Source organism: Centruroides vittatus, unplaced genomic scaffold (genome assembly GCF_030686945.1).
Source record: "Centruroides vittatus isolate TY-2023 unplaced genomic scaffold, ASM3068694v2 contig_18, whole genome shotgun sequence".
Classification (NCBI taxonomy): Eukaryota; Metazoa; Arthropoda; class Arachnida; order Scorpiones; family Buthidae; genus Centruroides; species Centruroides vittatus.
The window spans coordinates 1,185,121-1,210,293 of NW_027121101.1; the positions used below are offsets into that span (position 1 = coordinate 1,185,121).

Here is a 25,173-nt window from a genome sequence, read left to right on the forward strand (position 1 = left end):
CGGAGCAATGACGTTATATCACGTGACTGCACCTCTCTATATTTGAACTCGGGACCGAGACGAGTTCAACGATACCCTACTTTTGGACCAGAGACTAAAAATAAGAAAGTTATGATATTCACGATTTCTTGCCTTTCTTGCAATGCATTCTACGCCATTCTAAAATTTTCCACTAGGTGGCGTTCGACTGTTCGTGCTCCTCCCGGAGGGGAGCCGCCGGCAGGCCACCCAGTGTTTAACGTCACTACCCTGTTTTCCCGAAAATAAGACAGTATGTTATATTAATTTTTGTTCCCAAAGATGTGCTAGGTCTTATTTTCGGGGAAACACGGTACTCCTGAAACAAAAGAATGGAAGGAAACGTATACTGAACTACAAGCAGCGCCACCTAGTAGAAAACTCTAAAATGGCGTAGAATGCATTGTGAAAGGCAAAAAATCGTAAATATCATAACTTTCTTATTTTTAGTCTCTGGTCCAAAAGTAGGGTATCATTGAACTCGTCTCGGACCCCCTGAGTTAAGATATATACTCAAAGCCCCGAAATTACATGTATGTTTTTTTGTATTTTCTTTTTCTACATTATAAAATATACAAGCTCGTGAAGATTTTATAGTTGTCTTATAATAAACTTGAGGGAACTTCCAAAAATGTTTTTAAACTAAAAATTTGTTGTAATGAAAAATATATAGCTCTATAAATTGTCAAGTAATTATATAAAGTCTAAATACGAAATAAAGATGTTACATATTTGTATGTTGCTTATATGTATATATATTTACTTACTTCATGTAATTAATTTCATTTCTGCCATTTCTGTGGATGCATTATAAATAAATGTATTTTTTAATATATTGTATACGAACAGATCTCAGGATTTATAAACCTGCTTCTATTTATTTTTAACTCTTTCCATCTTAAGCGGCCGGATGGCCGAGCGGTCAAGGTGGCAGACTACCGCTCTGGGGGACCCGGGATCGAATCCTAACGGGTCGAGAAATCCCCAGGAATTTTTCAGGGGTGGTCCGTTCGGATACGTCGGGCCCCGTCCCTCACCACCCGGTCGCCCCATTGTGGGCCTGGCCGAACCCATAATGGGCCTACTTAAAAGAGGCCCTCTTAGTGCCCACAGGGCGGAAAGAGTTAAAAAAAAAAAAAAAAAAAAAAAAAAACTCTTTCCATCTTGTGGGCGCTAAGAAGGCCTCTTTTAGCAAACCTATTATGGGTTCGGCCAGGCCCACAATGGAGCTGCCGGTTGATGAGGGACAGGGCCCGACGATATCCGGACGAAAAATTCCTGGGGATTTTTCGATCCCGGATCCCCCAGGCACTTTGACCGCACGGCCATCCGGTTGATATCGTAGAATGTGTAAATCATTATCACACTTTTTGAATCGAACAAAAATCTGTCAATTATACAAAATACCATAATTTGTAACATATTCTCAATTAAAATATTAAAATTGTAAAATTAAAATTAAATGTTTTTTCACAAAAATAATTATTTTTAATTTAAAAAGAAAAAAATGTTTGTGGCAGACGAACTGTCTACGCCAGAGGTCATAGTTGTTTCTTTCTATAAACACATAAAGCGTGAGACGAAGCTCGTTTTATTTATTTATTATTTAATTCGTTTTTTCCTATTTATTTAATATATCCGCTAGAATATTTTTCGAGAATTAGATAAATATTATCGAAATTTCCGGCTAAGAAGAAGTAGAAAAAGAAAAGAAATGTAAGATTTTTTTGACATTTTCTTCTCCATATTATTCAATGAATGTGTAAAGCATTGAGTTAACACATTGCTTTTGTTTAAATATGTTTATTTATTATTTGTTTAATAAAATATTATTTACTCCCATATTTTCTTATAATAATAATAATAAATTCTTCAAGCTTTAATGAAAACTATAAATCTGTTTACATATTTACAGTAGATGAACAAGAATATTGCATTAAAAACAAGATGAAGCTAGTAATTTAATATTTTTGGTTTACACCTTCAGACTGTGATGGTTGGTAATTTGTCTTGCAAATTACATTGCCATTTTCAACTGGAAAATATATATATTAACATTAATGGTTGCATTTGGCAGACTTGACAGCTTCAGAGCTGTTGAGTATTTTTTGTCAAACACCCTCTATGGTAGTGCTCTTTCGGAAAGTGTTTGGTGTTTTGACGTCACATTTGGTAGCGTCTTTCGTTTACGCTACCTATCGCGACCTGAAACTGAACGATGAGGCTTTTTGTTCCGACACAATGTCGCTTGTCGTTTGGCAGATCTGGGTTGCTACATAACAGTTACCGATTTGCTCAGTTATGACTGTTGAGTCTGCTGAATGCAGCCAATATGTTACTCTTGATAAGTGAAACAAAAAAAAAATATGGGAGTGAAGAAACAAGCAAGTCTACTGTTTTTATTTGTTACTGATTTATATGATTTTAAACTGATAAACTTGCATATTAATAAATAATAATTAATATTCTAATATATATTAAGTGTATATTTTAGTATATAATCAATTTATTCTTGTGTATTTACAGAAATCAATGATAAAATATTACTCATTTAAAAACAAATGTATCGTAGATGTGGAAAATTCTTCTTAATGTTTGTATATTTAAAGTAGAAAAAGAGGGGGAAAAAATTAAATGATATTGTTAAAAGTATCCTAATGCAAGTGAAAATGCTATTAGTCCATTAACAATATGAACTTTTTCTATTTAGTTAATTGTAATTATAAAAAAAAAATAAAAAGAATCATTTAGTGGTTGTAAAATGTCTTAATAATTTCTTGAAAATATATCTATTTTGCATATTTTGAGATAGCCCCTAGTCTAAGAAAAATTTGATATTTTCAATGTTCTAATGTTGTTCTCATTTTATAAATAGCACAGGTCCTCGATTTTATGGACTAATTGGAGGAAATGGGTTCCTCTATTGCCAAAAGTACATTAAATCAGATGTGTTTTAAAAACATATATTAATAACAAACATTGATTCATTGACCCATGTTTTAGTATGTTCATCCACAAATAGAAAAAAGGTTATAAAATTTTCATTTACAACTGATAATTTTTTTGTCCGTTAAATTGAAAGTCTACTGTGTGTGGATGTTTTGAAACTCATTTAATGTTCATTTTATTTTTATTAGATATTATACAAATACTTAGCCTTTTAAGAAATTGGTTTTTATTTACTTAAGTACCAAATTCATGTTTAATTAAATTACTACAAAATAAAAGTTTAAAATTTCATTTTTAACAGTATCAGAATTTGTTAAGGATGAAAAGCTAAAGTTTACAATCAAATTAAATTTATGCACTAATCAGAAGTAATTGGATATAAACTGTGAAACTAAAAAGAAAAGTGTAATTCATTAAGCTTAAACACTTCATATATATATATAAATTCAATAGAGTCTATAGATGGCTGGGCTGGGCTGGGCTGGGCATTAAGAAGCATATGCAGAACGCAGTTTAAGAAAGAATACGAAGAGCTTCTTATGACATATAATGACGTAAATTTTAATACGATGCAAAAAAAACATTACAAAACGAAGAACACTAAACAAATCATCTTGGTACTAATTATTAAATGGATATTAATCGTCTTGAAGCGGACACATCGTTCGTGCTACATCATTGCTTTTTTCCCCCTCTAACTCTAATGGTTCGTTGCCTGCGCACAACATCAGACTCAAGTCATGTCGGCATGGGGGACAGGCACCACATATATATAATAAATACAGTAGACTCTCACATAACGCGGGGGATACGTTCCACATTGTAGGAAATCGCATTATACGGGACAGATCAATTTATGCAAATTTAGGAGTCTGTAAATTGTAACGGTTGTCAATAAATCTGTACTGTACAACCAATATTAACAAAACGGCATCGTTGGAACTTATTTGTTGATACTTCCAATAGTAAATAAATGTTAAACAGTGAAGTGCATAATTTTATTTTAAGTTGAATAAAATTATTTTCCTCTTATATCTTTAAATGAATATGTATTATTATTTTTTTATAAACTGCTACTACTTTAAACTATCAGTTTCACTATTTATATATAAACAACAGGTAAGTGTATACATTTGCTTTTCTAAACAAAAAATCAGAAACTATGTGAAAATGTTAAATTTATCTTACGCATTATATGGGACTGTTTATCACACTGTATGAGAACTAGTCACAATTTTTTCGTCACGTTGTACGAATTTGCGTTTTACGGGAGCGTGTTACACGGGAGTCTATGTATGTATGTATGTATGTATATATATATATATATATTATTTCACTGTATATATATATATATATACAGTGCAAATAATTTTTGAGAAAGTTGTGAGATAGATCTTTTAGACTTTCTTCTTATATAATATGTTCTTATATTCTTATTTAATTTACAATAATTTGTTTTTTTAAATATCAAGAAAGCTAAAATTGAGACAAGACAAATGATAATTAAAAGTTAAACTATTAGTTATGCATTTTTGGAATGTGTTAATGCTTTATATTACATACAGTACATTTAATGAAGTAAATATGCTTTGAACAAATACAATATTTATTATCTTATCAAGACAGAAAAAGAAAATATTTGATTTTTACTTAAAATATATTTTGAAAAGTCAACATACAGAGTACAAATTTGTCCTTTATTCAAAGGTGCCGATATATATAAACATTTGCATTACAAGTTAATTCATATCAAAATACAAAAACAATTTTATACTATCAGCTTATATTTTGGAATATATATATATTATATTATATTTCAATAAAAAAAAATTAGCTACAAGTTGCTTAATTTTTCTTGCAACACTTGATCATGCCATCTGTTATGATATTTTATTTTAAAAACTTTTATTTTTAACTATTATAAAATGACAAAAAACTTAATTTTGTGGATAGGGATGGGTTTTGTAAAAAATTGTAAATGCTAATAAAGAGTAAAATCATCATTGTTTGACCCTACTCAAGATATGAGATAGGACTCTTGCTATCTCCACCATCAACCTTTAACCACCAAAATTTAAATACATCAATCACCTAATAAACCTCTCTGCAAAATTTCAGAAATTGTTGACAAAAAGCTACACATACAGGAAATTTCCCTGAACACTTTTGCATTTCTTGACATTTCAAGGTCCCAAGTCCAAAATTTTTTTAATCTTGGAGAATCATTTTTTAACCTCCAAGATTTTTAAATTTTCTCTGTTACTCTAATACTTTATCTCTGTTACATATAACAACTGGGAAAGTGAAAATCTTATGTGAAATAGAGAACTTTTATTCAAGAAACTTTTTTAAAAATCACTGTTTTTACAGTTGATTTAAAAAACAATGTATTAGATGCTAAATCTTGACTTTTATCAAAATTTTTTCTTCTTTTGGATAATTTAAAAATGAAGAAGTTATTTTTAAATCTGAGGGTTTAGATTTAAGCTTCATTTACTTCATTTTTCAAAAAATATTCAAAAATTTTTTAATAAATTATTCATAGTGGATGGGAATTGAGATTTTAACAATTCAAATAGATGTAATAAATGGTAATTAATTCCTAGAAACAAAATAGTATCTAATATTTTACTAATAATAATAATCATCCTCAAAAAACTTTCATATAAACTATTAAACTTGAATTACATAAATAAAAAAATTGCTACTATATTTTACAGCATATGACATAACTTTTGTCTTAAAAAAGGCTCAAAAAATTTCCTTGTGTCTTATATTTGAAGTTGTGCTTTCCTATAGGATAGTAAATTCCCTAAAAAACCTTCAATAGACTACAGGTAATCTCTACCTAGCCCACTCTTGAATAAAAATGTTTAATTAAAATCATTATTATTATTAGGTGCTACACATAAACAGCTTCATGTATTTATGTAGAATATTGTAATGGTAAATTTTAATTGTAAATGTCTGCTTTTAAACTCCTCTTTTACCGTGATAAATAAAAGTGCATTCTAATTTTACTTTTTTTTAAAACTAGAATACTGTAAAACAATTTTGGGGTTGAGTGCCAAAGATGTGGGTTGGCTTAAATACACCAAATACTTTTCCTAAATATTCTGTGTTGAAACGGGGTGCGTCTTATAAAACCTAAAATGTGGCATGATAAAAATTAAACTTTTTGTCTATTTATAAAGAAATGTAATCATAACAATGTATTGAGTAAAGAAAATAAAAATCAGTTATAATTGTACAATTTTAAATCTATTTTTAATCAATGTTGTTGTATTAAATTAATGTTAAATTTGATGATACAATTTAAAGAATGTAATAATGTTAATCTTATCACAAAAAAATACTATCTGAAATAGATAACTGAATGGAATTTGTTGATACTTGATTAAAAAATTGATTTAAAAAACTTGTATTGATAAAATATGTGAAAGAGAAAGAGATGATTGAGTTTTTATCTGATGTATATATCCATGATGATTATTAATCATCAGCTATATATCACAATATAAACTTTATAAATGTAATAAAATGTGTGGTGATAAATTTTCAAAAGATAATACTTCAAAAATATTTGATATGTTATGGGATAGATCTGCCACTTTCTCAGTCTATGTACTAAAAACAGATGAGGTGTCTTAACATCATACTTTCTGCCTTTATTCTTAATACCATTTTGGGTAAGTTAATTGAATTCTGGAGACAGTTGGAAATGTGGCCTTAAAAATTTTCATTGCATTATATTATTGTAATAGAACTAGAGGCTTTATGGTTTTCTATGTCAGAGTTCAATTTTAGTACGTTATATATTTATTCCGAGGAGAATATTTTTTACAGAAAATCTGATTTGTTGATAGATTAACTCAAATTATTATGTTTAATTGTAGACTGTTTTTTTATTTGATCAATTATTTGAAAGGTGATCATCAAAAGTTTCCTTTACTATTTTGTTTCTAAGATGGTTTCAGTTTTGAGTTCAGATCTATATATTGTTTTTTCTTATATTGCAATAATTTTAAATAGCATTTTAATTTTTTTTTTACAACACTGTTTATGACTTCTGTGCTATATACTTTGCTTATTTATTTTTATTTTAGAATGTTTTCTTTTTTAATCACTTCATTTATTGTATCATAATTATATAATTAATGTAAATATTGTATATGATTTCTGTTAGATAAATATTATTTATTTGATTGATTCAATATGTACCTTACCAACCTATAACTTGTATTTTGATATCTGAAAACTAAATTATTGAAATCCAATTTTAAATATTTATTTTCAAGAATATATGAATCATTCTCTTGAATCATCATTAATTTTATAGAAATTATATACACCAGGCAAGGCCATATATCATTTTTTCCAAGTAAGTTTATTTATTAATGTAAATTGAAATACTAATAATAATTATATTTTTGTATCAATGGAAAAACATTATGAGCAAAAATACTTATTACATACATGACAACATAATGGTGTGCAATTATTTTTATATTTTATACTATTACTTTCCTGGCTCTGTTATTGGGTTGTTCAGAAAGTAATTTCGTTTTTTTATTACTAGAGGAATTAGATGTATTTTTACCAGCCAATTTTATTTTAAACCACATTTTCATTATATACTTCGACAGCTGACATTTTAAGGCTTATTTGTAAAAAATTTTGTTTGATTTTGTACAATTGTTTTTCTTCGGTGACCCATCAAATATGGAAAATCGAAAGCATCATTTTCGGCATATTTTGCTTTTTTATAACTAAAAAACCAAAATGCTGTTCAAACAAGAAAAAAATTGTGGTACATGTTTGGGGAAGATGTGTTGAGAGAAAGACAGTGCCAAAACTGGTTTACAAAATTGCGTTCTGGCAATTTTAATATCGAAGATACACCACATTCTGGATGGCCATTTGAAGCCAATGAAAACAAAATAAAGGTACTGATTGAAGCAATCTGCCGTATAACGTGCAGATTGCTGCACGTGAAATCACTAAGAGATAAAATCTGTTAAATTGAACCGTTTATTATGACTTAAAACGAATTGGTTTCATTTCAAAGCTCGATATATGGGTTTCCCCATGTTATTAACGAGAGATGCTCTCAATGGTTGGATTTTAAAGAAATTTGTTTTTGAGCTTTTACCAGACAATTTAACAATTGATTTGAAAGTGTACTGCCATCTGAGTAAACAAATTGAGTAATATCATCAAACAGAAAAGGCCAGAATTGATCAATAAAGAAAGTGCAGTGTTTTACCATGATAATGCCAAATTTTACACAAGTTTGGTAACTCGTCAGGAACTTTTATAGCTTAGATGGTATGTGTTATCACGCCAACCATATTCGCCAGATCAGGCACACTCAGATTATTACTTGTTCCGGTCTATACAAATTTTTTTTAACTGTAAGACATTTACTTGAAATGACAATGTCAAAAATCACTTGGATCAGTTTTTTGTAAACAATGATCAAAATTTATATGAATGTGAAATCATGCTACTACCAGAAACAATGACGACAGGTATTTGACCAAAATGGTCAATATATAATTCAATAAAATATTTATTTATTATAAGAATATTGCATTTATTTTTCTATGAAAAAAACGAAATTACTTTCCGAACAACCCAATATATATATAACAGAGGAAAAATATGGAAATTGGTCAAAAAATGACCCTGCCTCCAAGATTTTTACATTTTTGAACACCTTGATATGTGCAGAAATGCGAGGAAAAAAAAAATTGGGTTTTTTTTTGTATATATGGATGTTGGTGTATGATTTTGTTCGCCCTCTTTGAAACTTAATTGTCAACAATTTCTGAAATTTTGCAGGAGGTTTGTTTATTAGGGGGGATTGATGCTATTAAATTTTGGTGGTTAAAGGTCACGAGGGAGTGGGAAGATAAAGTGGGTGGTGTCTCGTATCTCAAGTAGGGTTGTTTTTAATGACGATTTTACTTGTTGTTAGCATATACAATTTTTTATAAAACCCATCTTTATCCTCAAAAGTAAGCATTTTGCTATTTTATAATAATTAAAAATATGAAAAGTTTTTTAAATAAAATATTATAACAGATGGTTCCCACATGCAGTTTTAAATGTTGTTGGGAAAGTTAAGCAACTCATTGCTGGATTTTTTTAAGAATAAATATAACTGAAAATGTGTGATGTATAATAATGAGTATAAAATATTGCATTTAATTCTATATTTGGCAAAATTCCGAAATTTTTTAATGAAAACAAGTAAACACAAAATTACAAACTACTTTAAATGGATAAAGGAACATATCTATTTTTCATTATTCTAATTATTATTATTATTTACTTCAGCACATCATTCCACAATTGGATGACATAATTGAAGATTTGGATCTTGCCCGTAGGATTTTATTGTTGGAAGGCCGCTTTTCAGATGCATAATTCCTCTGTTCCTAGGCAGGTGACTATCTTCTGGAATGCTTTACGTGCATCAAGAAAGTGATTATGGGATGATGATGTCATAGCTATATGCTGCATCTCAAGTTTCTCTATATAACTGAAATTAACCGAGAATAATGTACATAGCATTAAATATACATATTGCCAATATTTTTTGTATTCACTCTTCTGGTAGAAAGAATGAAACTAAGAAATTTTATAGAGCATTTTAACAAAAAAAAGGAAACATTTTAGTCACTATAATCTTTCACTTTATCAGTAATTTTGTAGATTTGCATTCAATTTTTCATTTTATATTTTAGTATTATTATTTCATAATAGAACCTAAGAATGAAAAGAGGCTTAATGGTAGTGTAATTTGAAAGGGAGGGAAAATTCATATCAGTAAGTTTGAAAATAAAATTGTTAATTAAGGCATTAGGAGGAAAAACAGAAGAACAAAGACATTGTACACTGATAACATTAAAATTATATATAATGTAGAATAATGAACAAAAGCAATATGGAGTTATGTTATTTAATCACTCTGTTGTTTTTTTTTTAATTCAATTTATTTGGTTCTTATTTGGAAAATTTGAGAATTGTTCTATAATTCTCACCATTAAAATTGATGGAAGTGATTTTCCAGCAAATCTAATGTTTCTATACAAAAAAAAGGGGGGTATACTATAGACTGCACCCTATGGAATTTTGGGACTTTGAGTATATATTTGAACTCAAGACCGAGACGAGTTCAATGATATCCTACTTTTGGACCAGAGACAAAAAGTAAGAAAGTCATCATACTTTTTAAGTTATCATACTTTTTTAATGCTATCGTGCAGATGGCACCGTAGTTGCTAGTACCGCCATCTTGCGGTAAAGTCTACAAACCATGACGTCGGACTACAGTCATCTCCCGTAGGAATAGGTTAGGTTTGTTGGACAAGCCGCAAAAGCAGCGCGTAGTACTAGCTGACTGTGAGCAATAGTGAGCGTGTCGGCAGCTGAGGGGCCGTAGGCCCTGAGGTCGAGGAGTGCGAGGGTGTGTGAAAAGGACTTAACTCCAACTGCAGATGATCAATGTGCTCGTGGATCAACATCTGCCTCTGTTGAAGGTATATATGGCCGACTTGCTGGACTGCCTATTAAACACGCGATAGGCTTAGCGGAGAGAGCGGCGCAACTCCTGATCATCGCGCAATCGCCAAAAAAAGTATGATAACTTTTTTATTTTTCGTCTCCGGTCCAAAAGTAGGGTATTGTTGAACTCGTCTCGGTCCCCTGAATTCAGATATATACTCAGTCCCAAAATTCCACAGGGTGCAATCTATAGTATCCCCCAAAAAAGTTAAAATTTTTATTTTATTGGCAATTGTTAGTATGTGTTTTAAAAATATCAATTATTGTATAATTGATAAATTTGAAAAATTTTAGTTATTTATAGAATACAAACAACTAAAATTTCAAATATTTGTATTTGTAGAATACAAATATTTGAATTCTTGTTAACTTGCGAATTAAATAAATGATAACAGTTCAAGCCTCTTTCAGCCGAAATTTGATAAGTAAAATTTCTGCTGGAAGAGGCTTGAACTGTTATCATTTATTTGAATTCTAAAAATATTTGAAATTTGTATGTTAAATAATAATTTTAATGAATATAAGTAAAATAATAATACTAAATGTCTCAGCATTATTATATATTCCAATAGTAAATTTTTGATCATTTAACATAATATTTTAAATTGTGATATAAATATGTTAATGTAGCAAATGTTGAGATATATTAACATTATTAATAATAATAATACCTATAATTAACTAGAGTGCAAATAATTTTATATTACTTTATTATTATTACTGTTGTTATAGCACATCATATAGAATATCAGGAGAAATACAAATGAAGATGATTTATAGGAGTTGATTCTTTTTATTTGGTTCAATCAGACCCATAAAGATCAAACTTTGTGGCTCTGATGAGATGGAGAAGTCCTGAAAAACATTTAAGCAAATAAAAAGCATTGGCTCCTCCAATCATAGTGTTTGTTTTCCCTGATATTACATGGAGTTGAAGTATTTTGAAAATTGTCATACAGAATATGTTATCTCACATTAAGTAATTGATATATTTTAGATTATCTTGTTATTGATAGCATTATTAACAAGAGTATAAGTTAGAAATATATTTTACATTCAGATTGAATCTTTTTGAGTATTTCCATTACTTGTTAATATATAAATAATTTTTCTTAGTATAGATTAGAAGATGAACTGATATAAAATTTCTGATGTTATCTAAAAAGAAAGATTTAAAATATTTAAGCGATGGTGTTGCTGGAAAATATGTTAAAAAAGAAACACCACCAAATCTTCCTAGTAAGTAACAAATTTTTAGTTTATGTAATTTAATATATTATAAATAATATAATCAACACTAATATTAAATTTTAAACTTGTAAAAATTTATTTCATTTAGTTGTTAATGTATGGACAACTATAAATCATCAACCTCGTAAAAAGAATCCTGCCTTTCAGCGAAAAGGGGGAAACACCGGAGAAGTTCAGCAACCTGTGCAACCAACAAGTTTAGCCCAAAAATGTGCTAAAGCATCACAGAATCACACACAAAATTCCAATAGGTTATCACCATTAAATCAGACATCAAACCAAAATATTGGGCCATTATTAAGATCATCGTCTCCTCTACAATCAGCATCATCTACTAGCATTGGAGCACAGAGAAATGTTGGTGATTCCAGTCAGCCATCATCATCTAAAGTAACAAATGTTCCCTTGTCTAACAGATTATATATTCCTTCCACACCTGAAAGTTATCCAAGGTTTCAGCAAGTACAAAATAATGACAACAGACATTTACCTAATTTGGGACAGTCACGAATCTATGTTAACCCTTACGTAACTAGTACGAGTTCTGAAAATAATAATTCTGAAAAACTTATTGAAGGTAAGTAGAATATTAAAATACATATTTCTCTACATGAAAATAAGTTTTAATATAATAAAACTTTTATAAGTAAATATGTGTTTATTTCTACAAATACTTTTAATATACTCACAAAGAATTTTTGTTTTTAATTGTCCTAAAATTTAAAATTGCTATAATCTAATCTATCTTGGAAAAACTCAATTTCCATCAATTTTTCTTTTAAAAAATATAAAATATATGATATGCCATTCATTCTTTCTTATCCAGTCAGGTTGTATTTCCTATTTAATATCTAGCTGTATTTTTAGTTATTTATATATTAAAAAATTTATGTAACGTCACACTTATTTGTTCCAAATGCCCTTCTTTATATTATGTCCATTAAAATATACACGTACAAAATGAGATAAAATCCATTATTTTATTAATTATTACAATGTATTATAATGAAAATAAAAATTTATGAAATAATCTTGAAATATGAAATTAAGATACAGTTTATTTCAATTTTTTTCATAAGTAATTTAAAGAAACCTATTTAAACATATTTGAAATAGTTAATAATATAGTTAACAATTATTGCATTCTTTTTTTGGATTATGGTTGTTTTTATATTTATAGTTATTACAATGCACTTTTTTCCAGCAATGAATTATTTTTAATCAATAAACAAATTGATAGTTTACTTATTTCTCCTGTTTTAAAATTTGTATATTAATTTAATGTATTATCATAACTCATAGTTCTTGATTTCTTTTATTCTGCCTTCATGTTTTTCCAAATTATAGATCAAGGCTTTTTTTTTCTTTTTCAAGTTTAACAGTTATATTCTGATTGGTTATATTAAAGTAAAATCTGTTTAACTGATTTCAGTTAAGCAGATTATCTAAATCATTAATGTTTGTTTTCATATTTAACTGAAATTACTCTACATGTGTATTATTTATTTTGTCTGGAATGTGTCATTGAAATACTTTTATTTCTGTATCATTTTGTTCATTTTTACAAATGAAAACACAAAAATTAGAGAAAATTTGACTTTAGAAGGAAGGTTTTTTTTTTTTTGTTTGAATAATGTAAAACTTCAATTAATGTAATAGAAGACAGTATTTGTCTACATGTTTTTACATAAATCTAGATAAACATTTTAAAATTTTTGATTAATTTGTTGTAATATGTTCAGGAAATATGATTTTTACACACATACGCTTGATTAAAAAATATTTTATGAAACCAAACAATTTCATTAAATTTATTTTGTTTGTCTCACTTCAAAGATGACGACTAAAACTTTATTCCTTTAGACATAGAGTATATATACAGCAGACCCTAGATTTAACAAACTAACTGGGAGATAAGTGTTATCACTTATAGTAGGTTAACAAGTATTATCCATATATGGTATATAAAAGTCAAAATATGTATATATGTATGCTTGTTGGGTAAAGGGAAAATACCATTCAATTGGCATGAATATTCTTTGACACACTAGAAAAAATAATGTGTGGGTCCCCCTCCCAATCGCCTATAAAGTTCATCTCTTAACTTAAGCCTAAACAATGTTTTTGTGTTTGGCAATTTCGTTATTGCAAATACTCAGGTGAATGAATGTATATTTTAGTTATTAAGACCATTGTTTTTTATTACCCTCTCCTGTTAACCCAACCTCATCAACCCTCCCTCAAATGTCCAAGCAATGCTGGGCATATGCAGCTGGTTATTCATAATTATTAAGATATCATAAAAATTTAAAACATTTTTATTTATTTAATTGATAAAAGGAATCATATCCCCAAAACCAAGAGATTAACAAAAAATTAAAGTAACAAAATATTTTACAGCTAGTTGTACAAATACAAGCTTAAATAATGTTAATTGTATAATTTCTTTAACAAATCTATAATAAAATTTATTATTTTGATTATTGAACAATAAATAAAAATTATTCTTGAACTTATTCTCCACAACAGTTTAAACTGAGTGTTTTCGTTGAGTTTAAAACATGTTTTATGTATATGAAACAGATAAGAATATGTTGTGCTATCTTAAACCTTAAACTCTGTTTAAACATTTGCCTAAATAGATAACACTAATATAAGAGAATTAAAAATAAGTTATATCAGTTTATGGAAATACAAAACTGGATCAAATATCCACATGCTTGGGGCTGGAAATGGTTTGATTTCAGTCTTTTTCAGTTTTCTGGACATAGGCTAAATAATATAGTTAAAATAAACAATGGAAAGTATAGAATGAAATTGTATATAACAGGTACAAATTAATACACTCCAAAGCAGGGCCTGTCTGATTAATAATCATTTTAAAATATGGGATAGTCACATATAGTGAAAATTAAACAAATAAATGTTCAGAACATAACTTTATTTAACATCTGTATTAATTCACTTAAAAAGCATTTTTTTTCTGCCTTTTAGACAGTTACCATATTTTTGCGAATTGACCAGCATGCTGAAAACTCTGGGATTACTGGGATGCCAGTTAAACTGTGACTAAAAAATAAAATTAATCAGATCTAACAAAACTAGTTGTTAAATAAACATTAAAGAAAACATTCTTTCAAGTACAATAAAATAACAACATTGTAATTTGACTGAGGGGAGAAAGTTTTTGTTCACAGTTCAATAAAACAATTAGTGTACTATTGACATTAGTATTAGTAGTCGGTCAGTGTGGGCTGCACTGATAATCTACCTTGATCTTGAAAGATAATACCTTTCTCTCAAGTTTCACACAAATGGATGTTAATCAGTATAAGTTGAAATAATTTACAGTGAGTTTCTGAAATTCAATATGTTTATTTTTGCATTTTTGGATCAACTTACAATAAAATAAACATAAAAAAGCACTTTCAGCAGTCCACAAGTATTTTATATTGTTAGAAAGAAGAAAAACTGCAGAAATTAAAAATATAATCATAATTTTTGATGTAATGCTAATAGTTTCACAATTTTAGAATAAAAACTGGACTCTATGAATTTCATGTGCCCTATGGAGAGGGATGTATAACCTCACTTAAATCAGCATGCCAGTATTTACCATACTGAAATATCTGACTTCATTGTCTCTCCTGGATAGACTGACATGCCAGACAATATGCAAAGATATGGTATAAAAGAAAATTGTAATAAAGTCTGACAAATGCCTTAACTGTGAGGAAATTACCTGTACACAGTCACACAGTCACACTGAAAATAGTGTAATTTGACACACATCACAGAAATCAAAACAAAGTGGCCTCACAGCTGTACTACAGCCTGCCAAATTCAAAACTAGCTAGTTTCAAAAAATAGCCAGTTTTCTGGAAGCTGACCATTTGGTTAGGTACAATATATGAATGGTGTTCTAATACTTATTACTAGTATTACTTTTTCATAGCATATATTATTTTTTTTAAATATGTTGATCCTTTTTATAAAAGCTAATATTAAAATGAGCAATTATTTATCATGATTAATAAATAAAATTATACTCTGACACCAATAATTGTTCATTAAATAAATAAAACTGTCTTTCAGAGTTAAAATTTTTTAATGATGTTGAAATTAGTACTTTGATGTTCTTTTTAAACTATTTAATACTGTAATTAAAACTAATTGTTTTTAAATTGTAGATCATCAGACAGAAGGAAAAGCAATCACTTCTCCAGTTCCTCTTGTAGATCAATCTTTTACATGTCGAGATCAGGATGATAATTACCAAGTTCAGTTATACCATGAACAAATTAGGCAACAATACTCACAGGAACAAGTTTCTTTTCAGCAACCGGTACAAGATGTTAATGTTTCAGTTGCTTCTGCATCTGGTAATTAAATATCTTTCAACTATAATTAGAGTTTAATTTTTTTAATGTAGTCTTTTTAATAACATTTATATCAAACATATGCTATTTTATCATTAATAATATTCAAAAAATATTGAAAAAATGTTTTAGCCAGAATGGATTGGATAATTTTTTCATTTAATACAATATTTAGTAATATCTTTATTAATACAAACATGTAGTTAAGTGTGTGTGTGTGTATGAATACTTCAAACAGAATCATGAACAGGATTTGTCTTGGATCCTGGAAAAATAAAACTTGAGAATAAAAATCAGATACAAACATTTTAGATTTATCATCTTTATTACATTTTCTGTTAGCCATTATTCATATCTATTATATATTTCATAAAACGTAATTTAAAACTTGAATAGTTTTAAAATCATTTGGGACAAATTTTAGTATCTTTTATCATTTTAGCATCTTCAATTGAATACAGAATAATGATTTAAATAATTATTAAATCATAATTCCTCTAATAGTTACTATTTATTTACATAAAGTATTTGTTTTAATTGTTTAGTTTTCTTGTACTAAAAATTGCCACTATTAAAGCATTTCATTTAGTTTATAAATAAAATTGCTTCTTATACATTTTTGTTATTTTAATTTGTAAAATGAACTGTTTTGTTTTGTATAGAAAATCAGTTGGCATTTATCAATTGATATGTGGCATTATTTTCAAAACTTACCTTATATCAATTTGTTTACTATATTATCATATAATCCTGCCAATTAATAGAGAATGTCTTTTCTTTGAATTACTGATATAATAATTTTATTTTAATAAATAAGAATATTAAAATAATTATTGTAGTCATAAGAGGAATATGGAGAATGCAGTGTGTCAAATTTTTATCATATAATATACACTAAATACATAATTAATTATGTAATCCCAAATTTGCATTAGTTACATATAGCCAAAGATATATGTAAGATACATATATCTTTGGCCAGCTTCAATTATCTACATATTTTATGCTCTATTTGAATTTATCATGTATTTGATTTCTTGATTATAACTGTTAAGATATGATAACAGAAATATATTTATATTTAAATTTCCTTTTCTGCCTAGGGAATTATACATGTGTGTAAAGGCCCTCTGAATGGCCACATTTAGGCCACTGGTCAAGAGGGCCTTTACACACGTGTATAATCACTGGGCAGAATAAGGGAACTTAAACACATCATTCAGGTAGCCATAGAATATTTACGGATATATTTGAGGTGGAGCATTAGCAAAGCCTCTTCTATATGGCTTACAGAGCTGTGTTCGTTCTCAAAATCTATTTGATCAATTTTGATTAAACTTTGCCATTTTCCATTAATTGTGATGAGGAATCCAAAAACGTAATAAAAAAATGGGTTCATGGCTTTGTTTTTGAGATATAAGGTTGTTTCATGAATGCATGCAACAAAGCAATATTTCACAAATCATGCAACTTTGTTGTGAGATGTTTTACAGTCACCAGCATGCCTTCTGTGGGGCTTTGCTATAGAATCGAGTTCATTCTAAAAATTTAATGGATCAATTTTGATAAAGCACTGCCATTTTCCATCAGTTGTGGTGAGAAATCCGAAGATGTAATGAGGGTCCATTTAAATGTAAAAAATAAGAGTCCATGACTATGTCCATGCTCTCTGATGCAACTGAGCACACCTAATGGAATTTAGGCATAGGAGTCAAAAATAAAACCAGCATTGCATGCACCTAATAGAAAATAGGTGCAAAAAACGAAGAAAAAGCAATCGATGACAATTGCTTTGTTCTTGGATTGCCTCTCCATGTTGGCAAGTGCAAGGAGCATCTCTCTCATGGCCAGCAGATACAAGGCTAGCCTCTTGTGGCAGCAAGTGTAAAGTTACCTGTCTGCATCCGTCAGATACAAGGATCACTCTTCTATGCTTAACAAGTGCAGGGATTGCTTCTTTCTTTCCTGCTCTCAATTCTATTGTGATATGACAAAGTCACACAATGTCTTATTTATAATCTTTCCTTTATTATAAAATTTTATTTTTATATCTGTTAAAGTTAAAAATGTTCAGTTTGCACCAAAAGGTGGAAAAGAGAAAAAATTTTAAATGTTCTTTTAAGTGTTTTCTTTTCCTTTTTTCCCCTTTTCCTTCTTTGCAGAATCAACAATAGCAACTAGCATGTACAGTGGGTATGTTAGAACTTCTTATAGCATGTCAACTGAATGAGTTAAATCCTGCACTGAGTTTTCTAATAAGATAGTACATTACAACATTGAGGAAGTCTTGAACATTTAACTCCCAATGTCACATTTTCTACAGGTGACTGGACAGTCACCTGTAGAAATTTTTGACCCTTTGAGGTTACATCAAGGATAAAGTTTATTTAACATGTATACCTGGGGCCGTATTCTGGTCACGTTCTCTGGTCTCTCGTCTCTCACAAGCCGATCACTGATTGGCTAATCCAAATGATTAGTCAATCAGCGACCGGCTTGTGAAAGACGAGAGACCAGAGATGGTGACCAGAATACGGCCCCTGATGTTGAGACACTGAGGAGGAGGACAGCAAATGCTATTGCTTCCATTTCTGTAGAGATGTTAGAGAAAGCTTAGCAAAAATTTGAATATTGGTTAGATCAGTGATTCTCAAAGTGGGGGTTGTGAAAAATATTTGGGGGTTGCTGAAAAATTGATGCCAGAAATTTTTTTTCAAATATTTTATAAATTTACTATGGATTCATGTTTAGAAATAATAGAAATATATAAAATAATTTTTACTTAAATAAATTGCACACATAAATAATAAAAACAATATAAATATTTTAATACGAGCCTAATATTCATAAATTTGTGCGCTATTGGGATATCCCCCGAGTTCCACTCTCACCCTAAACTATGATAGAACAACATTGTCATTTGGAATGGTGTTTGCTAGCAGCGTTGCGTCTGTAAGCAAGTCGAGTTAGAAATACAGTAGAGTTGTAACCGATCAATCTAAAGCTTTTCAGTCGGCAAATTTAAATTTCCGTTAGTGCTGTGGCAATGTCTTGGGCTACTCCAATATTATTTTAGTTGGTATGCGTTTTTAGCTGGCAGCACTGGACTATGAGAGAGTACTTAACCCCCCTCCCTCTGAGATGTTTTCCTACACATAGTCATTCTTTGGGGGTCCTTTGAATTTTTTAAGTGCAAAAGGGGGTCACGGACCAAAAAGTTTGAGAAACACTGGGTTAGATGTACTCCAGAGTCACATAGGATGCACTTGTGAAACTTTATTATTAACATGTCAAAGAACTTTACATCTTGCCTTACATTCTGGTAAAATCTGTTCATTGTTCCTGTAATGGTTTTTGTTTACTAAAATTTTATAATAAGGGAAAGACTTTATTCACAAACTATTTGTCATTATGCCTTGTATATATTCATAATATTCAAATTGTACACAATTTATAAGTACAGTACATACAAGGTGGCCCATGTAAAGTGTCAGAAGTAAGTTTTCTGTTTTTAATACAGGGTTATTCATAAATCTGTGAAACATTTTATAAATTTACTATTCATAAACTGCACAATAGATACTATATTTTTTTTAACATTGAAATAAAGATAAACTCTCCAAGTTTTTTTACATGAGTCACAAATGTTCAATGTGTCCACTTTTGCTGATGTAGCAGATGTCTAGCCAATAATCTATTTCCTCTCACATTCATGTCAGTATATCATGATTAACCAATTCCACAGCTGCAGTGATATGGTCATGCAGTTTCTGGAGATTAGGAGGGAATGTCAGCACAAAGATAGTGTCCTTAACGAATTTCCATTAAGCCCAGTGACTGGGGTGGTTGTCCCACAATTTGTCCACTTTGCCATGGACATCCAGGCACAGACAGCCTTCATCCCAGAATTTCACATAGCATTTCAGGATAATGTACACAGGTTGCTCCTTATGGAATTTTGCTCAAAATTGTTGCTATACAGTCATAATGGATGAGATTCTTGCATATTCCAAGACACAAAATGACTCATGTTTGCTTAGCATGATATTTGCTACTATTGCCTCTTAGCAACAAGTCATGGCAACTATTCACATGTACTATTCCTGAAAAAAAATTTGGAGAGTTTACCTTTATTTCAATATTAAAAAATAAAGTACATGTTGTATAGTTTATGAATAATAGATTTTTTAAATTTTTTATGGACTTATGAATAATCCTGCATATATACATAAAAATGTATGTACTTAACATTACAAAATTAAAAACTTTCAAAAAACACTGATTACAAAAATATATTTGAATTTCATCTAAATAATATGGCACTGCAAACACTTATCTGAAGTCAGCTATTGATCTGTCTTAGAAATTATGTAATTTCTAAAAAAATATTAATTATAAATTTATTCTAGGAATAGTAAGCAGTACACCAAGTATTCAACAGTATGCTCCTGTTTATCAAACTACAGCAGCAGCATATTCTACAGCATTAATTGCTACTTCACATGTGCAACAGTCAGTAGCCAGCAGCCAAAGTATCCAACATCCATTAACAGCAGCAGCTACACCGACATCTCCAGTACCCATTTTAAATCCTGCAACGCATGCACCATTAAATACTAGTAATCCACCTGTTCAAGAAGAAAGTAATCATCATCAACCATTTACGCAAGAAGAAGAACTTCCACTTCCACCGGGATGGTCTGTTGACTATACTATGAGAGGTCGTAAATATTATATAGACCACAATACCAAGACAACACATTGGAGTCACCCGTTTGAAAAAGAAGGTTTGCCCACTGGATGGGAAAGGATTGAATCGCCGGATTTAGGTGTCTATTATGTCAAGTAAGTACTGTGCTGTGCTGTATAATTATATATTTAATATTTTGAGTTTTAAAGATAAATTTAAAAATATGTATTAATGATTTCAAAGAAACAAATTTTTAATTTAAATCCAATGATTATATTTATGTATATATATTATTTGTTACTTAAGTAATGTAATTGTTTAAAGCAGTGTCTTAAACTATGGGCTATGAGACCTCAGTTGGTGGTTGAGAAACATTTAAATATTTTTTTAAACAATTTTTAATACATTCAATTTAAATAGAAACAAAAGTATAATATAATGAAAATTGTTTCTTGTGAAATAATTTTCTTTCACAAAATTGTAAAAAGTTTAACACTTTTAATTAAGTAATTAAGAGGCACTAATACTGTAAATTAGTGGTTTGCAACTCATTTTCTGCAAACTTTTCCTCAGTATTCCACAAAAAAAAATTTTTTTTAAGTTTTTATATTGGATATTCATAGGCCACCTTAAGATTTTAAATTCACTTATGAATTTAAAATTAGAAGATCTATGTTAATAGGTTGAAAATGTTCAATGAACAATTTTTTTTCTAAGCAAGCATTAGTGAAGTAAGATTGTTGTATCTCTCTGCTGAATGCACTGTGTATGTAAAAAACTATAGTGAATTTACTGAAGATGATTATAGTAAACAAAAAATTTTTTTTCATCTAAAACTTTTAAACAACTTTTAGAATTTTTGTTTGTTCATTTAATTTGTAATAATAGACACTCAGAACTTTAATACTAGATTTATATATATGAAATCCATTAACTTCAGCTATATATTCTTTAGAATATGCTCTCTGTAGTTTAAGATTTTTTTTCTTTTTGTTATAATATATTGCCTACTTTATTTGCTTAAGATGTTTTGCATTATTCCATAATTTCCAAATTTAGCAATATATAAAAGTACAGTCAAACCTGTTTTTATGCGCGATTTTTTTAATGCGATTTTTTTAATGCGAATTTTTAATTTGTGCGGTATAGTTGGCGACTAGTCTCGTGCGATTCGTCATGTCTCACGTTGACTTATTATAGCATAAATGCACTTATTATAGTAATATTATTGCATGAATATGCGAAAAATGAAATAATTTACTTTTTAAGTCAACAAAACACCACCTGGACAAAAATATGTAAAACAGACGATAGACCAGACGATGCAGTCAAGTGCTGACATCTGTTGTCAATAAATTCTATTTCGTACGGTTTTGAGTTATTTTCTATATGAGACTTTTTTTATGCGGTCCCTGTTGACCGCATAAAAAAATTATTTTTTTAATTGTGTTGCGAAAACTATTATTTACAGCCATTCGTGAAGTTTCGTGAGATTTTTAATGCGTTTTTTTAATGCGGTCCCTATCCCCCGCATAAAAACAGGTTTGACTGTATTCAATATCAATGCAAATTAAAATATATATATATATATATATATATATAATACATAATTCTTATTGATATGATTCATTCTTAATTATATAAAAATAAATGTATACAAAATAATTTTTGCTTTTAGTCATGTCACAAAAATTGTTCAGTATGAACATCCGTGTGCCACTCAGTACGGTCAACAAAACTGCGGAATCCAACCGATGTTGTCCATTGCTCAAACGAGGCAGCCTCCTCCGAGACATACCGATTTCCATCAGCATAATGTTTTAGTTCCTGCAAATCCATATTTAACAGAAGGTTTGAAAAATTTTTAAGCCAATTTTTTCATTTAATGATGTACAAAATTTTTCTAAGTTAAAATTAAATGCTAAGTTAGATTTAAATTTTAATATTAGCATATACTCTTTTAGTTAGTTATTTCTAAATCTAAATATTACCATATTTACTTGAATAATCTGCACACTTTTTCCAAAACATCATGACAAAGTAAGGTTGCATGGTTTATTTGAAACAAATTTAGCAATGCAACCTGTGAAATCGAGTGCTTCCAGTTACTAAGCATTTTTCTTACTCGTATCTTGCTAGTGATAAATTTCACTTATCGACAGTTGGTGACAGCTCAATATGATTACCATCTATAATCGATAGTTACAAACATTATTATTAAATATTTTTGTGCAAGTAATTTTATGAAAACGAGTATAAATAAAGTAAGTTAAATATATAACTGAAACTGACAGTAAATAACCTTTATACCTATATTATCTCTTAATTTAAGCTATTTGTTTATTGGCAGTTTTTCATCTTCAGATTAAACTATGTAAATTACTTTCATTTGAATTAGTAAATTAATTCATTATAAAATACTACATATTGCAGATAAAGTGTTTGTATAGCTAATACAGATAAAAATACCAAAGGAAAAATCATTTATCGTTGTTTACAAGTTCAAGTGGTATTAAGAGTGCTACCATATGGAATGCAACAAAACAGTGAGAAGGAATGTTGCTATTGGGTTAGAATTATAAATTAGTAAAATTTAAATAAAAATATTTAAAACGATGGAGTCAGAATTTTCTAATCTTACTTAATTGTACTTTGAGTGAGTACATGAAAATTTGAATTTTTGTGTACTCACTCAAAGTACAATTAAGTAAGATTAGTAAAATTTTGTTAAATAGAAAAAATTTGTTAAATATTACATTTTTTTTTTTTTTTTTTATTAAGGCAATATCTTAAAAATGGGGTTCATAGATTATTTGAGTAAATACAGTAAATAATTAAATATAATAACAACTTTGATAAGACAAAGAAATAAATATGATTTATTTTCTTTCAGAAATTCCTCATTGGCTTTATGTATATTCAAGAGCACCGCCAGAACTCGATTATAAGTTAAAGGTATTTTTTCCTCGTTATTCATTCTGCCGTTCTGCCACATAACTAAAACATTTGAACTAATTTTCTTTTTAGTGGCAATTATTTCGTCTACCCGAATTAGACTGCTTTCAGGGAATGTTAAATAGATTGCATCGACAAGAATTAGAAGGTATAGTCATGAAATACGAAGCGTATCGTCTGGCGTTACTTCGCGAGATGGAAAGAAGACTTATTGAACATCAGTAGCTTTTCTTAGGTTTTATTTTATTATGTAGCAAATATTTTATGTTTAGTTTTAGAAGGAATTAAGATTTAGCAGTTTAATGATTTTAATAACATAAATTTTTAAATGTTGACGAGCAGTCTTAATGATAAATTCTCTAGCAATAAAATGCTCCCTTTTTTTCATTCTATTATTTACATTGTTTTTTGGAAGCAACAATCAGTTAAATTGTTTAGCATCTCTAATAATTGATTCCATCTAATTTTGTTGTTATTTCCATTCTAAATGACATAAAAGTGTTAAAAGTGGGTTTTATTTTTAGTTTTAATTAAAATTTGCAGAGAATTGCTATACCAGAATTTTAAGTTGTAAATCAAAGTTCAAAATAGGAATTCTACCAAAAAACTAATTAAATTTCTGCTTTGATGATGATTAATTTTAGCATCTGTGACAAAACTTGTGTATTTTCTTGTGGGTTGTTTATATTATATTGCTACAAATGTGCCTTGGTATTTTGATGAAAATGATGCTTTATCATGTTTTTCCAAAAATTTTACTTGCAATCAAGTGAAATTTAATTAGAAAAATTGTTAACTTGTCTCAAAATATTTCTGGATGATAATGGATACATTAGAATGATCTTGAGAGACATTGCAATTAGAGAAGAAATGCCATTCATATTATGAATACAGTGAACTCATTAATCCAAGTTTCAAAGGACATGTTAGAAATATCTAAAAAATATTTTACAATTCAAAATTGAGATAAACTTAGAAAGCAATATAACTTTTTATGAAGAGAAGAAAAAACACATTGAATCACAAAATTTAAACGTAAACAGGATGTTTATTCAGCGTGAAAATGATGTTAGTGCTTTAGGACAGTGAAAATTAACATTGTGAAAATTCCATTACAGATTTTAAAAAAGATATGCAATAAGATTTGGTTAGAAAGGTTTATTAAAATGTTTGTATTCTTGACCCTTGCTCAAACCAATTACCATCCATTTTATTTTAAATATGTGAAATTTTATTGATTATCTTCAGACTCTGGTGTTGAATTTAATTGTAATTTATTGTGAAATTTATTTGCAATGTTTAGTACAACTTATGTGGCATATTATTAACATCTGTGGAGAACAAGTTAGATAATTTGAA

At 28.8% G+C, this 25,173-nt stretch overlaps 1 protein-coding gene across 2 annotated transcripts; it reads left to right on the plus strand.

The window, feature by feature from the left end:
* Positions 1–1,563: 1,563 nt before the first annotated feature.
* LOC136969501 (scaffold protein salvador-like) lies at positions 1,564–24,148 on the plus strand. Of its 2 annotated transcripts, none has more exons than XM_067263672.1 (8): positions 1,564–1,734; positions 11,656–11,778; positions 11,879–12,367; positions 15,981–16,172; positions 20,579–21,014; positions 22,538–22,710; positions 23,753–23,814; positions 23,887–24,148. In XM_067263672.1, exons 2-8 carry the CDS (start codon positions 11,691–11,693, stop codon positions 24,037–24,039), a joined length of 1,593 nt encoding a protein of 530 aa, XP_067119773.1. In that variant the 5' UTR covers positions 1,564–1,734; positions 11,656–11,690; the 3' UTR covers positions 24,040–24,148. The 2 variants fall into 2 exon arrangements, with proteins under 2 accessions (XP_067119773.1, XP_067119774.1); XM_067263673.1 differs by having other exon boundaries at positions 11,661–11,778.
* The last annotated feature ends 1,025 nt before the right edge of the window (positions 24,149–25,173 follow it).

Excerpts from the sequence above, each read along its gene's own strand:
- LOC136969501 (XM_067263672.1), top strand. The coding sequence starts at position 11,691 with ATGTTATCTAAAAAGAAAGATTTAAAATATTTAAGCGATGGTGTTGCT. Across the intron at positions 11,779-11,878 it reads AACACCACCAAATCTTCCTA|TTGTTAATGTATGGACAACT; the intron begins GTAAGTAACAAA and ends TATTTCATTTAG. Across the intron at positions 22,711-23,752 it reads AAATCCATATTTAACAGAAG|AAATTCCTCATTGGCTTTAT; the intron begins GTTTGAAAAATT and ends ATTTTCTTTCAG.